Source organism: Oryctolagus cuniculus, chromosome 1 (genome assembly GCF_051225735.1).
Source record: "Oryctolagus cuniculus isolate XC-2025 breed Fujian yellow rabbit chromosome 1, ASM5122573v1, whole genome shotgun sequence".
In the NCBI taxonomy this organism is placed as follows: Eukaryota; Metazoa; Chordata; class Mammalia; order Lagomorpha; family Leporidae; genus Oryctolagus; species Oryctolagus cuniculus.
In genome coordinates this window covers 134,350,012-134,365,085 of record NC_142867.1, presented here as the reverse complement: position 1 = coordinate 134,365,085, position 15,074 = coordinate 134,350,012, and the positions used below count along the sequence as shown (strand labels likewise).

At 49.6% G+C, this 15,074-nt stretch overlaps 1 protein-coding gene across 9 annotated transcripts in view; it reads left to right on the top strand.

Moving 5' to 3' along the window:
• FRMD3 (FERM domain containing 3) overlaps positions 1 to 15,074 on the top strand; it is a 287,141-nt gene that overhangs the window by 239,825 nt on the left and 32,242 nt on the right. For all 9 annotated transcript variants that reach the window (XM_089315277.1, XM_089315271.1, XM_008274897.5 and 6 more), the window contains 3 exons: positions 3,341 to 3,415; positions 4,398 to 4,466; positions 10,903 to 11,027. In XM_089315277.1, coding sequence (XP_089171403.1) covers positions 3,341 to 3,415; positions 4,398 to 4,466; positions 10,903 to 11,027 — 269 coding nt within the window. The remainder of the gene's footprint in view (positions 1 to 3,340; positions 3,416 to 4,397; positions 4,467 to 10,902; positions 11,028 to 15,074) is intronic.

Below are 15,074 nucleotides of genomic sequence, written 5' to 3'. Positions count from 1 at the left end.
CTCCATAGTTCTGCCTTTCAAATGAATCGTTTTTTAAAAAGCTGCTGAAGTGTACAATCTAAAAATCTAAAAATGGGTGAAGTGTTTGGTAGGTGAATTATCTCTCAATGAAACTGTTATTTTAAGAATTTCAAAGCTTGGATGAAACATCTAAGTGTTCTCAATGATAATGGTTTCCCAGGTATTACTATGTGCAGCTGAGGCTTCATAATATTGTTCTAATTCAGGGAGTCTCCAAATTCTCCAGGGAATTTACTGGAAATGCAGATTCTTGGGCTGTACCCCAGAGTTACTGAATTAGAAGCTTGCATTTGAAAAGCCTTCTCAGGGGTGGCCATTTGGTGCAGCAGGTAAGATGCCACGTGGTATCCTGTGTTCCTTTCAAAGTGTTTGGCTCCCAGCTCTGCCTCTGATTCCAGCGTCCTGCTAATGCTCACCGTGGAAAGCAGCAGGTGATGGCTCAAGTACTTGGGTCCCTGCCACCCCACATGGGAAATCTGAATTGAATTCCTGGCTCTTGGTTTCAGCTTGGCCTGGCCCTGGCTGTTGTGGACATTTAGGGGGTGAACCAGCAGGTGAAAAATCCCACCCCTTCTTTTCACATATAAACATATATTTTAAAAAATCCTTCCAGATGGTTCTGATGCTTACTTCAGTTGAGAGCCCCTATGGCTAAAGCAGTATTTCAAAATGAGGCATCAGACTGTCTTGGGTTTGCAGTCTGGTTCCTATGGCTTCTGTCATGGAGCTGTGAGTGAATGATTTGACCCTTCTTTGCTTCACTTTCCTTACTCTTGATTGTTCCAGAAGCTCTAAGCCCAGGTTTCAGTGGGCAATTGTGCTGTTCTTTCAGGAGGTGGCCCTTGTAGTACCACCCGGTGTTCCCAGATCCCTGGGGTGGCAGGTACCAGAGAAGTGGGAGGCTGGGGCAACGGGAGGTGTGTGTGTGCTCCTGCAGGGCCTCTCTGGATTTCTCTGGGAGCCCACATGTTTGAGCCTTGATGCTTCTGGTGAGGAGCTGGAGGTAGAAGTGGAGAGAGGGCAGGTGAGGAAGGTGATAAGGCTGGGAGAAAGTGAGTGCTCCTCTAACCAGGTCATGAATTCATAGCTTTCCATGGGAAGAAGACTCTTCCATGGGCTCACTGTTTTATTTACTTGAAAGACAGGATGAGAATGAGAGATAGTGCTGTTCATCTGATAGCTCACTCAAATGCCCACAACAGCTAGGGCTGGACCAAGCCAAAACTGGGAGCCAGGAACACAATCTGGGGTCTCCCACGTGGGTGAAAGGGACCCAAGTATTTGGTGCATCACCTACTGCTCCCCAGGGTGCACATTAGTAGAGAGCTAGAATCAGTAGCAAAGCTAAGACTCAAACTCAGGCACTTTGATAGGGGATTGCCGACATCTGAACAATGTCTTAACTATTGCACCACACACTGGGGCCAACAGCCCTGCCAAAGAGATAAGGAGGGGATAACATGATTACTTTCCTTGGTTCCTGTGGATAAGATGCCAAAACCTACAGCACTCCAGAGCAAGGGGCAGATGGGCCCTTGAGAGGTCGGTCCTCATGGAAGGAGGGGGCGATGCACCTGGGACCACCTTAGGGGGCTCACTGGGACTTTTCATCCTCTCAACTAGGTGTGATCCGGAAGGAAGCTCTGTCCTACAGGCTGCACTGCCCATCACAGGTGTCAGGAGCTGCTAAGATGTGGATCTCCTGATCTGTCCTCAGGGGTTCCATGCATCTTCTCTGGGCCCTGCCATGGCAGGAATCCACTCCCACCTCCAGCCTGCAACCCCTCCCCTGCCCATATCATCTGCTAATCGCTGTAGCCAGGGCCCAGGGACACACAGGGTAGGGTGGGGAGGAGGGGGCTCCTTTGCAAAAATAGTATCACTGTTGTTTTCCATTGTTCTGTGAGCAATGGCAAAATCCTTACCCAGGACAAGCTGAGGTCAGGCCCTGCAAAAGTGGACTCTGGCCGTCTCTCTGGGTTTGCTGTGCATCTGTACATGGACTTTTCCTTCTTTGTAAAAATCTGTGTGGCAGCTTTGATAACAATAGCTGTATGGGGAAGTACCCTTATATCTTTGTTCCCCAGCACTCAGACTGAGTGCTGTGTGCCTGCCTGGCACATCCACCACCACCCACTGCTGGCCCCTGGGAACATCTGCCCACTGCTGGATCTCGGCTCTGAGGTCCTTTCCTCAAGGCACCGTCCCTGGCTGGCACTCCATCTCTCCCTTCCCTTCCTGTTTGCATGTTTTATGTGGTCGCTGGATGAATAGCCGACTCCCCTCTATTGTGCTAGGAATACAGATGCCATGTGTCTTCCCTGGTCTTAGGGGTAAGTGCAGAGCAGCTGTGGCACCTGCTTAATAATGGCAGAGTAAAGCCTCAGGGAGAGGAGTGGGGCTCTCAACCTGAGACTTCTAGAAGCCTTGCTTGGGGTGTGTCTTGGCTCAGAATTTTCTGGAATGTAATGGTTGTATGTGTTTGTGCTTTAAATTATTGTCAGTATCAGTATTTTAAGTGATCCTGAACTCTGGGAGACCTGTTCTTTCCAAGTTGTTGGATTTAAGGTGGCCGACTGCAAAGAGGCACCCTCAGCAGTCGCAGTAAACGGAATGCCCCCTGTGTGGTCTCTGGGCAGCCTCGTTCTAGAGTGTTTTCCAGAGTATTGTTGCTTTGTTCTTATTTATGGGTAGGGCTCGCAGGTGCTAAATCCGTACTTGGCTGGGCTTCTTGTCCCTCGTGTATCTTAGTCATCTACCACTGTGGATTCTTTAGAGGGCACTGGGTCATATTGACACAGCAGCCAGTGGCCATCGCTGTGTTGACACAGGCCTTGGAGTCCTCTGCCTGGCTGATGCACAGGGAGTTCTTTGTAATGCACTGGGAGACATGTGCAGCCCTGAAGCTGTTTCCTGTGGCAGTGTTGATACAGGCCACAAAGTACCCTTGTCCTAAAACTCCATCCTCCCCAACACTACCAAGTAGACGCTGGGGAGGAATCTCTTCAGATCACCCACATTGCCCAATACTCTTGCCATAACCAGAAAAGGATATGAAGCCAAAGGCATGGGTTATGACCAGCCTTTAAGGAGAACAGAAGAAAATAGTGCAGAAAATGCTGGGTTGCAGTGCTTCCATAGTGAAGGTTCACTGTTCTTCTGTGAAACTTCTATTTTGGTTCCTGTGTGTGGGCCAAGCTGAGTGGCAATAGACCATGTATTTCTATCTTACGGTCAAGCTGTCTGATGACCAAAGCCCTATAGAATGTTTTTGTTGGATTTTCCAATGTCGTTACCGCTTCTGCTCTTTTTCTTAAAGGTATGCAAAATCCAGTCAGATCAAGACTGTATCCAGCAGCAAGATATTTTTTAAAGGAAGTAGATTTCGATATAGGTGGGTACCAGTGGTTCCATTGTGGTGATGGGGTTGGGGTGAGGGTGTCCATTTTTGCTGGAAAAATTTGCTTGTAGCCAGCGCCATGACTCAATAGGCTAATCGTCCGCCTGCGGTGCTGGCACACCTGGTTCTAGTCCTGGTCGGGGCACTGGATTCTGTCCCCATTGCTCCTCTTCCAGTCTGGCTGTCTGCTGTGGCCCGGGAGTGCAGTGGAGGATGGCCCAAGTCCTTGGGCTCTGTACCCGCATGGGAGACCAGGGGAAGCACCTGGCTCTTGGCTTTGGATCAGCGCAGTGCGCTGACCGCAGCACGCCGGACGCAGCGGCCATTGGAGGGTGAACCAACGGAAAAGGAAGACCTTTCTCTCTCTCTCTCTCTCTCTCACTGTTCACTCAGCCTGTCAAAATGAAATAAAATTTGCTTGTAAATAAATGTACTTTTGGGGGACCAGTGTTATGGCACAGTGGCAAGCTGCCACTTGCAACATCAGCATCCCATATCTGAGTGCCAGTTTCAATTCTGGCTGCTCTGCTTCTGACCCAGCTTCCTGCCAATGCGTCTGGGAAGGCAGGGCCCCTACCACGAGAGTCTTTGTAAGACTAGATGAGAGACCTAGATGGAGTTTCAGGCTCCTGGCTTCAGCCTGACCCAGACCTGACTGTTGGAGTTATTTGGGGAGTGAACCAATGGATGGAAAATATCTCTGTTTGTTACTCTGCCTTTCAAATACATAAGTCTTTTTAGAAAATAAGTGCACTATTCACTCTTGGGTTAGTCTCCTGTTTCTACCCTGTGTTTTGTTTTTGTTTTTTATGCTCACAGGGCTCACTCAATTCCCTAGGAACTTCCCCTCATGGAAAACAGGTGGATTCCTAGAGCTGTGTCAAGTGTGAAGTTAAAAAATAGATACATGCATGATATACATACCCCTTCTGCTTTGAGCATGGACATTGTGTTTCTGGGTTTTTTGTTTTTGCAGTGGTAAAGTTGCCAAAGAAGTAGTAGAGGCGAGCTCCAAAATCCAGAGGGAGCCTCCCGAGGTGCACAGGTGAGTGTGGCAGCCACCTTGAGCTTCCGCAGTGGACACAGGGATTTAAAAGTGGCTTTTCCAAATCCGCTGGGATAGTTCTGGGCATAGAACACCCAGTGTTAGGACACTCTCCTCCCTGGGGCTCTCCCCCAGACAGATTTGGATGGGCCAGGGTATGAGTGCAGCCCGGCTCCAGTTTCAGTTACTTGCAGTATTGGTCAGGTCTAGAGGGTCCCATGCAGGATGTGTGCCATCTCCTGGCCAAAGTCCACTGGCCTGCCCTCTTCGAACTGCTCTCTGTCCCTGCCTCTGTCTGTCAGATGTGACCAGTTCTCGTCAGTCTGACTTCCAGGCTGTTTCGCAAGAGGCTTGCCTGTCACTGGACCCTTTATATGCAGGGACGAGGGGCTGGGTTGTCATGAGTTCAAGGAGACACATCTTCATTAAGGAGAGCCTCTGTGGAGGTGCTTAGGAATCAGACAGTCTCTTGGTCGTGCTGGACACTGAAGCCGCGTGTTCTCGCCATGACGGCTCCCCCCTTCGGAGGTGGGATCATCGTAAGCCAGGTTCTCTAGGGAGTTTCCCATGTACTAGATGGGCCTGTCCTTCCCTCCCCATCTTCGAAGCCGCAGGTGTCTCTTTCGTGCTCAGATTGGTGCCTCTCCACCTTGTCCCTCAGAACTGTTGGGCAGAATGAAGCTAGGTGAGCCTGGTGAGGGCACTGGGGTGCCCCTTCTCTGCCTCATGACTGGGGGAGAGTGGTGCAGGATCACAGCTGGTGGAGACACCAAGCAGAAGTGTAGTCAGGCATCCGGTGGGGAACGGTCAGGTGCACGGCTGCAAACACAGCGTGTCCTGCTTTGAACAGCAGAAGACGGCTGCAGGACAAGGGGAGCTGGAGTACGGTGGTTGTGTGGGGGAGGGGGTGGGGGGGATGGCGAGGCTCTCAGGGCGATATCCAAAGGTTTTACAGCCTGCCCATGGAGGAGAAGAATCTTTTCCTATTGTGGTCATTTGGTGCCATAGAAATGAGAAAGAGGAAGTGATAAAAAGAATCGTTTCGACTTTTTCAGAACCTTTGAGCTGGAAATGGCCTCAGAGCTGACCCAGTGCGCTGCTTCTGCTGTATACACGAGTGCAGGGATGCAGCAATGGTCTTGCATTTTTGGAGGGGCAGATCCAAGCCTGCCATGCCTGTGTCTTGCGTCTGGGTCCTGAGCACTTTTTCTGCAGTGCTTCCCACCCTGAAGGCCTCTGGCATTGTCCTAGGAGCTGGTAGCAGAGGCAGCGCTACCCCAAGAGGCTCTGCTTGGGTTTTATTCCCTAAGCTTGGAGCTGAGTGTTTTATTTTAAAAGAAAGAAAGGAAGAAGGAATACTTGATGCTGGGGGGTGCTCCCTTGATGGGACACAAAGCAGGAGAGTGTTTTTTACACTTGATCTTAGCCAAAAGGCCGAGAAGCGATGAGAGCGTTTTTTAATAATAGACTTTCAGAGATACAGGTTCCAAAAGCAAGAGACTTTCTGAGCAATGTACTGTGGGTGGTTAATGAGATCAAAGACTCATTCCCACCCCCCCCCCCCGATACTTCTCTTATAAATTGAGGTCCCTTGACTTAGTATTTCTTAAACGGAACCTACACAAGGACCTTGTTAAAATCAAACTCTGATTCCAGAGCGTCACTTGGTGCCCCCGAGTGTGTGCATGTCTGAGGAGCTCCAGGTGATGGCCATGTGGCTGGTCCATGGACCACACTTCAACCTCTCGGGCTCTCGGTGGCACTGGGGCAGGGGGTTGCGTGAAGGGAGCAGGTGAGCCAGAGTGGAAAGTGATTCCTGGAGGTGACTGGATCGCCAGAGGGGCGGGAGATGGACTTATGCTGAACTGTCAGTCAATTGATGGTTTCCTTTTTCTGGAATCTTCTAAAATCCGCCAAGATATTCCTGCAAACAAGGACCCAGAGGCTGCTGAGACCTGGTTTGCATGCCCTCTCCCTGTCCTCCACCACACCCGACTGTGTGCGTGTGAAAGACTGTTGGGTTCACATCCTCAGCCCTCTCTGTGCTCCTTGCTTCCTTGGCAGCATCTGCCACGTTTCTGACACACCAGGCAGATGCTGGTTAGTGCACTGCTATAAAGCAAGCTCTGGGAGGCAAGAGCTCTGTCTGGCTTGGTCGCTCCATGTCCCTCAGCACCTAACACAGCGCTTGGTACCTAGTACAAGTCAGTGCGCGTTTGTTGAATGAATACATGGACTAGGAGTGTGCGTTGACAGCAGTACCTCCGTCATGATCTTAGATCAGGGGTCTGTCCATGTGCTGTCCCGGGGACCTGCACCTCCCAAAAGGTAGCACTGTGGTCAGAGCGACACCTCCATACAGTTGTGTTCAGTGAGATAGACACAGGTGGACTGGGAACACTGGATTTTTCTTTTTCTTCAAAAAGAGGAGCAGAAGCTACCCTGATGTTAGCTCCCTGAGTTTTTTTTTTCTTAAGATTTATTTATTGGAGCTGGCACTGTGACATAGTATGTTAAGCCTCAACCTGCAGTGCTGGCATCCCGTATGGGTGCCAGTTCAAGTCCTGGCTGCTTTACTTCCAATCCAGCTCTCTACTGTGGCCTGGAAAAGCAGTAGAAGATGGCCCAAGTGCTTCAGCCCCTGCACCGATTTGGGGGACCTGGAAGAAGCTCCTGGCTCCTGACTTCAGATTGGCTCAGCTCCAGCCATTGGGGAGTGAGCCAGCAGATGGAAGACCTCTCTCTCCCTCTCCCTCTCCCTCTCCCCCTCCCTCTCCCCCTCTCCCCCTCTCCCCCTCCCTCTCCCTCTCCCTCTCCCTCTCCCCCTCCCTCTCCCCCTCTCCCCCTCTCCCCCTCTCTCTCTCCCCCTTTCCCTCTCCCTCTCTCTCTCCCTCTCCCCCTCCCTCTCCCCCTCTCCCCCTCTCCCCCTCTCTCTCTCCCCCTCTCCCTCTCCCTCTCCCTCTCTCCCTCTCTCCCTCTCTCCCTCTCTCCCTGTCTCCCTCTCTCCCTCTCTCCCTCTCTCCCTCTCTCCCTCTCTGTAACTCTGCCTCTCAAATAGATACTCATGTGGGTAGCATGGACCCAAGCACTTGGGCCATCTTCTACTGCTTTTCCTAGGCAGCTGGATTGGAAGTGGAACAGCCAGAACATGAACTAGTGCCCATTTGGGATGCTGGCATTCCAGATGCTGGCTTTACCCACTTGCCACAGTGCAGTCCCCAACTCACTTATTGTTAATGGTGACAGAATACCCAAGCCAAGCCTTCCTGGGCTGGCTCCTGGGTAAGAGTAACCCTCTGATCCCAGAGACCAGGGGAGCAGAGGGCTGCAGCTTGCTGAGTCCAGTGCTGGCCGTGTGAGCTCCTTGGGAGTAGCAATCACTCCAGGGGACACCCAGAGGCAGCATTTGTTCCTGAAACAAGGACCTGCCTGGGAGGAGTAAATGGGTTCTTGGCTGTGTCACTTACCAGCTGTGTGGCCCTGGGTAAATCACTTAACTTTTCATGTTCTCAGTTTATTCATTATAAAATGAGATACTTGGTGTAACTTTACTTACCTTCTAGGTTTTGAAATAGAAATTAAAAGTAGCATGCTCTAAGAATTACCAAGTGTCATAAAAATGCGAAATGGTAACATTATTGCTGATATCTCTCATCCAAAAATGAGATGGAGTTTTAGAGGCTCGACAACAGGCCAGCACCACTTCCGTCTGTCCCCAGGAGTGGTGCAGGGACTCCGGGCTTCATGTTAGTCACTATTTTATGCCCCCTTTTTCAGTCCTGCATCTGCCAATATAAGCATCTTTAACCCAGTTACAGAACATAACCTCAGTTTTGTAAACGTGGCATTTTCTTGTCTGTCTTATGTAACAGCCTGTAGAGAAAAGCCAAGAGTGTACCCAACATAATTTGGTCTTAGAAGCCACTTTCAGTGCTCAGAGGAAGTCTTTCACCCCAGTAGAATTCCCAAGGGCAGTTTCTCTTGGAAACGTTCTATGCTGGGGTACGTGTGTGAGTGGGCAGGCAAGTGGGCATGTTTGCAGTCAGCAGGTAGGTGGCTCCTGAGAGTGGAGAAACATGGCTTGGATGGAAACCCCACTGGGGAAGACTGGGCGTTGGAAGTGGTGTCCTTAGAGATTCAAGTGGAAGTCAGTTGGGACTGTTACTGATTTGATTATTAATAATCCGAAACATTAATAAGCCTTGTGGGTTCTTGCCACGAATTCAGAGAATTCTGAATACTGGCACAAATGAATCAGGCAGTATGTTAAGTTTTAAGCTTTTTATTCAGTGAAAGAAGTGCAGAGGGGAGTGAGGGCCCTATCTAAAAGAGAAAGTGGAAATCTGGATTCATACTGAGCACCAGGAGCCAGCCACATGGAGGAGCATGCAGGCCGGAAAGCGTGGGGTAGGTGGCCCTGAGGCCACGCTCCCCAAAGACGCGGGGAAAGCAGGGGGCTCCAGGGCAGAGAGGGAGAATAAGGACAAAGGGAAAAAGGGCCGGGCTGGCTGTGTTTCAGGCCTTTAATCCACTCCCAAAGGGGAGTGTTTGATTAGTCCGATTGGCAGGTGGGTGCACAGATGTGGCCTGGTAGGGGCAGGAGATCACACAGTGGGCATGGTGAAGGCCTGATCTTCCAGCTCACACACCTAATCAATTTTATCCTCTATGCCTGCCTACATCAGGGCCACAACACACTTCAGAGGCAGTTACAGAGAGAGAGAGAGAGAGAGAGAGAGAGAGCTCTAACTCCATGATAATGTCAAGTAGCCATAAGCAGCATGACCTCAGGGGTAGTGAACAGAGTCCCTTTGGACCTGCAGGCTGAGTTGTGCAGAAAGACAGTGTGCAGCGTAGCTGAAGGACTGGACCAGAGTCCTGAGTCTGCCCACAGCAAGTGTCTTTAGTCAAGTTACATAACTGCCCTGGGTCTCTGTCGCCTACCTTATAGGCTCACTGAGAATAAAAGGTGACATACAGTACCTACAAAGCTGCTTCCAGATAATCATGGAAAAATGGAATCGAAGGGAGTTTGCATTTTCCATGAAATTTTTGAAGACCCCTCAGATAAGCCACTTTGTAAACCAAAAGAAGGGCCATTCAAATTCTGGTGTGTTAGCCTCAGAGCACCTGTGCTTGCTTAGAGGCAGCCTGGGTCAGTGCAGGGGGCGATTCATGTAAAGGGGAATGATCTTCAGCCTGAAGGATTTGGTAAGGCTGAGGACTCCAGGGTCAAGGCTCTTGCAGATTCAGTGTCAGGGCCACTTTCTCCTAGTTGGTGCATTCCTACTGTCTTCACGTGACCTCTGTTCTGGCACAGTAACCCCATTTGTGAGCAAGGGACCCTCAGGGAGCCTTTCTTCAGGTCTTGTCTCCTCATCAGGTCTCCTCACACCCTTGCCAGGGGGAAGCTGCCCAGCCCCCTTTGCCCAGTCCTGCTGCTCCATTGCAGTAGGGGTCCATGGCCACAGACAGAGCCTTATAGGAGCTGCCTAGGATCCAGCCAGGTGACTCCCACAGTGATAAGACTCCAACAGAAATGTGAGTTCCCCAATAAGCACAAGACCCAGCTAAGCCCAAAGGTAGTGGCTCCAAGGAGGGATTTCCCTAGGACACTGAGAATCCAGAGCTCCGAGCCCTCGTGTTGGATACTATAATAGCTTGGGTGGAAAGAATAAGCCAAATAAGAATAGAAAAAAAAAAAAAAAAAAAAACCGAACCTCAGGCCTCCCAGCTTCCCTATTGGATGCTTGTGTCCCCCCACCCCCGAATTCATTTGTTGAATTCTCCAAAATGTAATTCTCCAAGATGATGATACAAGAGGTGTTCCCCCTGAGGCAGCACTACAAAAGGGCTTGCTAGCCTCCAACAGATAATCTCAAGGAGACACTGGCACACACTCACCTTGCCATCTACTGCCTGTCACAGCCACTGAGACAGCTGCATGCTGTTTTCTAAAGGAGAAACCGGCCTGGGTTCTGTGGCTGGCTGATGGGAATACTGAGCCCGGGATGTCTGCAAAGTGGAGAGAGCTCATTGCTGAGAGCTGCTGAGCTATCCACAAGGGCTTTTTGGTGGTTGTGTGGTTACTCTGGGCCACGTGCTCGGCTTCCCTTTCTGTGTCTCTGGTTCAGTGACAGCTGACTCCAACGTCCTATTGTTTCCTGTGTCTTTTGATACACTCTTGCTATCACCTAGCATGCCCAGGTCTGATGGCGTGTGGAGAGGTAGATTTTCTTTCGCTGGGTTGTGCTAGAACATGGGACTGGTTCATTTGCAGTGGATGGATCCAGAGGGCTGTGCACCCTGGGTGTCCTGTCATTTTTGCCTCTGACTTAATCCAGTCTGTGTGTCTACTAGCTGGGGTGGCCCCCTGAGGTGAAGGGGCCAGTGTACAAATGGGCACTCACCCCTCTGGCCTTGTGTCTGTTTTCAGAACCAACATCACGCAAAGCCGCAGCTCCCACTCCCTGAACAAACAGCTCATCATTAACATGGAGCCCCTGCAGCCCCTGCTTCCTTGCTCCAGGGAGCGGGAGGAGGAGCTTCCTCTGGGAGAGGGTAAGTCAGCTACTCCGTTCCTCAGGCCGGCGCTGCAGGCTGGCCCTGGAGGAACGAGGGAGGCACCAAGTCTTTGTGTGTTGGGTAGTGGGTTGGGGCAGGGGCTGGGAGTGGATCACAAGCTATGCTTTTAGTAAATAAGAATTTTGCACCTGGAAGGCTGTGTTATCTTGGGGGTCCCGTCAGTTTCTCCTGGAGAGCGTTCGCTGGTACAAAGTATTTCTAAAACTACTTGTGGAAGCAGTAATGGTCTCAGATCCACAGTGTCCAGTGTGGTAACTGTATAGCCATGTGTGGATATTTACAACTGTGCTTAAATTCATTAAAATTACAACTTCTCGCTTGCCCTACCCAGATTTGCAATGCAGCCAGGCTGGGCACTGAGATGGGGAACACTCCATCCTCACAGTGAGGCCTATTGGAGGGCACTATTTTTCCAATCAAATCACAATGAAATTGTGATTGTAAAGGATTCTCCACAAGTATTTCTGCCCTGGTCATCCCTTTTCTGCCTCAGCATTTCCCTGGCCTCTTATTTCCTTTTCCATGGGTACTTTGAGGTTTGGATGCAAGCTAAAATACGTAGTGCTCCCTTCAACCCAAACTTTGTCACATATTTTTAAATGATAGTGCCTGCATTTCCTGAGTTCTTTGCTTGTTTTTACGGACTTTGCTTACTTCAGGGAAGAATCTACATCAGTGCCTGCTTGCAGACACCCTGTGAGGCAGAATCGCACCCATTAATTTTGAAGTAAACACAAAGGCACACAAAGGAAAGTTACTGGGACCCTGAATCTGAACAACATGCTTTGCCTTAACTTTTTGTGATTTTGGCTTCATCTTTGGAAATCAGCCTCTCCTCGAATGTTCCCCTTCTCACCTCCAGTATCCAAACAAGAATTCCTCCCACGGAGAAAACTCCTCAGTGTGTCCTGGGATACGGATGCCCTGAGGGAGGCAACAGCATCCGGTTCACATCAAAGTGCGGGAGTTTTAGAAAATCTGTTGCTACTGCTTTGAAGGGGAACTGAGAATTGGGTGCCCAGAATTCCCTGGACAGAGGGAAAGTGTGTGAAATGTGGAAGATGGGGTCTCACTGTCTTTGAAACCCACACCTGGACCACGAGACATGATGATGATGATGAGAGAGTGGAACCTCCTATGCAAGATCCATGCCCAACTAATATTCTCAGCCTGTGGGCTCTGGATCCACGTTGCTTGGCTATGTTTTTCGGCAGATTTTGTGTGTGTGAGTGTGTGTGTGTGTGTTTTGCAAATGAAAGAAAAGAAAAGAAGCTTTCATTTCTGGCCACTGATGAGTTTCTGGGCCTTCTCTTGCGTCCCTGGAATATTTCTTTGAATGAACATTTCTGTATAAAGGTCATGGCTATTCTAGATTGACTGAAGGAGAACAGGAGGCAGTAAGGGGAAATCCGTACCTGGAATTGTTTCTGTGCCTTGTTTGCAAAGATGGAAGCCTAGGTGGGGATACAATTTGGAAACCAGATTGGTTGAATGCTTATCATGGGAAATATGGGAATTCAGCCCATGGCTTCCCCAGGAGGCCCCAAGATGTGAAGGGGATCCCAGGAAAGCTTTCTTCTGAATCTGTCACCCCATTCAATTAAAAACTTTCATTTTGCTTTACCTTATAATATGTGGGTGCAGCGTCCTAAGCACTTGAGCCATCTTCTACTGCTTTTCCCAGGTGCATTAGCAAGGAGCTGGATTGGAAGCGGAGTAGCCAGGACGTGAACTGGTATCCCTATGGGATGCTGGTGTTGCAGGCAGTGGCTTCACCCACTGCACCACAATTAGCCCCACTGCTCATCTTTGATGTTGCTGTTGTCCATCTCTATATAGTGGCTGAGATCTTTGTTTTGGGAAGTTTCAAATCACTCATAAACAGGTCAAGATTTTCAACCCAACCCTGTTGAAAGAACTTCTGATTAGGAGTTTTTGATAATCAATTTGGGAGAAGAAATACAGTCTTAACCTGGACCTTCCATGGCCGTGAGGTCGTGGGAAGGACCTGGTCCCTTGTCTCAGATGGTGCCTTTAAGATGGCATCTTGGCCAGTTCTCTGCTCTGGCCTGGGAAAGCAGTAAAAGATGGCCCAAGTCCTTGGGCCCCTGCACCCACGTGGGAGACCTGAAGGAAGCTACTGGTTCCTGGCTTCGGATCAGCGCAGCTCCGGCCATTGTGGCCATCTGGGGAGTGAACCAGCAGATGGAAGACCTCTCTCTGTCTCTATCTCTCTCTGTAACTCTGTCTTTCAAATAAATAAAATAAATCTTTAAAAAAAAAAAGATGTCATCTTGGGGGCTGGTGCTGTGGTTTAGCGGGTAAAGCCACTGCCTGCAATGTTGGCATCCCATATGGGTTCGAGTCCCAGTTGCTCCACCTCTGATCCAGCTCTCTACTATGGCCTGGGAAAGCAGAAGATGGCCCAAGTCCTTGGGCCCCTACACCCACATGGGAGACCTGGAAGAATCTGGCCCCTGGCTTTGGATCGGCACAGCTGTGGCTGTTGCAGCCAGTTGGGGAGTAAACCAGTGGATGGAAGACCTCTCTCTCTCTCTCCCTCTCTCCTCTCTCCTCTCTGCCTCTCCTTCTCTCCTGTGTGACTCTGACTTTGAAATAAATAAATCTTTAAAAATGATGGCATCTTGGCCATTGCCGTGGCTCTCTGGGGTCACAACCACTCATCTCTCTGACAGGGTCCTTACATTCTTCCCATGACTTCAAGTTTCCCAGAGACAGCTGGGAAGAGTATTCTTGCCCAGATAAGCCCAGAGGTGTTCTGGAAGAGCCTGTGACCCCTTGCACCCACAGGACAGCTGGAGGATTAGTTCTGAAGCTGGCTACGTCAGCGTGGAGACAAAACAAAGTCAGTTCCCCGGGCACCACTTGGCAACAAGAATGTTTCCAGTGCTCACCCAAAAGTTGCTTGGTTACAGGATCTGAGAGAATTAGTGCTGTGCAAAACATTAGATGAGAAATGGTAAGCCATTTAAAAATTGCTGTTTAGAGCTCATGAGAATTTCAGGAGATGAAAAATTTGAGAGTGGGAACTTATCCTGGGTGAAAATGACATTTTATAGAGTCATTAATTTGAATAAATTCACATGCAAAATGGAACAGATTCTCCATAGTGACTGTAGAAGGCGAAAGGCTTCTTTTTTTTCCCCTTCTTAGGGTATTTTTCTCACTAATAAAGAGTATTGGATCACGGTACAGAAGGAGAATCACAGTAATTATGTGAGACTTGGTAACTGGCAATTTCGGGCATAAAATGAGGTTTATTGCTGTCTGCTGTGGCAGTGGTACAGGCTGGCTTAATTAAACATGGCGAGAAAGGCATGGTGAACAGAGCTAAGTAAGAGTTGAAAAAATTTGACTTTTTTTTTCTGCTGGCAAAATGCAAGAATTTCTACCAGTGGGGATCTCAGGTGTGGCCATGTGGTTGGATCAATGGGTGATTTGGAGCTGTATTTGAATACGATGGAGAACGTGTCTGTGTAGTAGATGTGTGTGTGTGTCTGCCCACGTGTGTGTGAATGCACATTTATATCCTGGATGTGACACTATTGTGTGGGAAGCAGGCACAGATGGGTTTTTGCAAGAGCTGCAGTGTCTAGCCCTGACCGTAGATGGGCTAAGATGTCTTCATGAAATTCTAGAAAGTCTGTGTGTGAATGTGGGAAGGCGCTGCTAGCAGATAAGCGAAGTGTCCTCACCCACAAGTGTGCTGTCCTCTTGATCCATCCTCCACCTCGACACATAACAGGTGGCCGATGGTACCTACTGTGTCGTCTACGTGCAAGCCTTTCAACATCACTCAGGGCCGAGTTTTCTGTGCAGGGTATGGTTGCTGCATTCTCGCCCCTGGTGAAGTCTCCCAGGGCCCAAGGCTGCTATGAAGCCCTGTGTTCTCGTCTCCCTGACTGAGTCTGGTCTCCTCCCCGCCTATCCGATATGAACAGTTTACTCCTTCTTTTTGCCTCTGTGGGGTTCCACAGCCATGTCTCAAGCAAGTTTACCTGC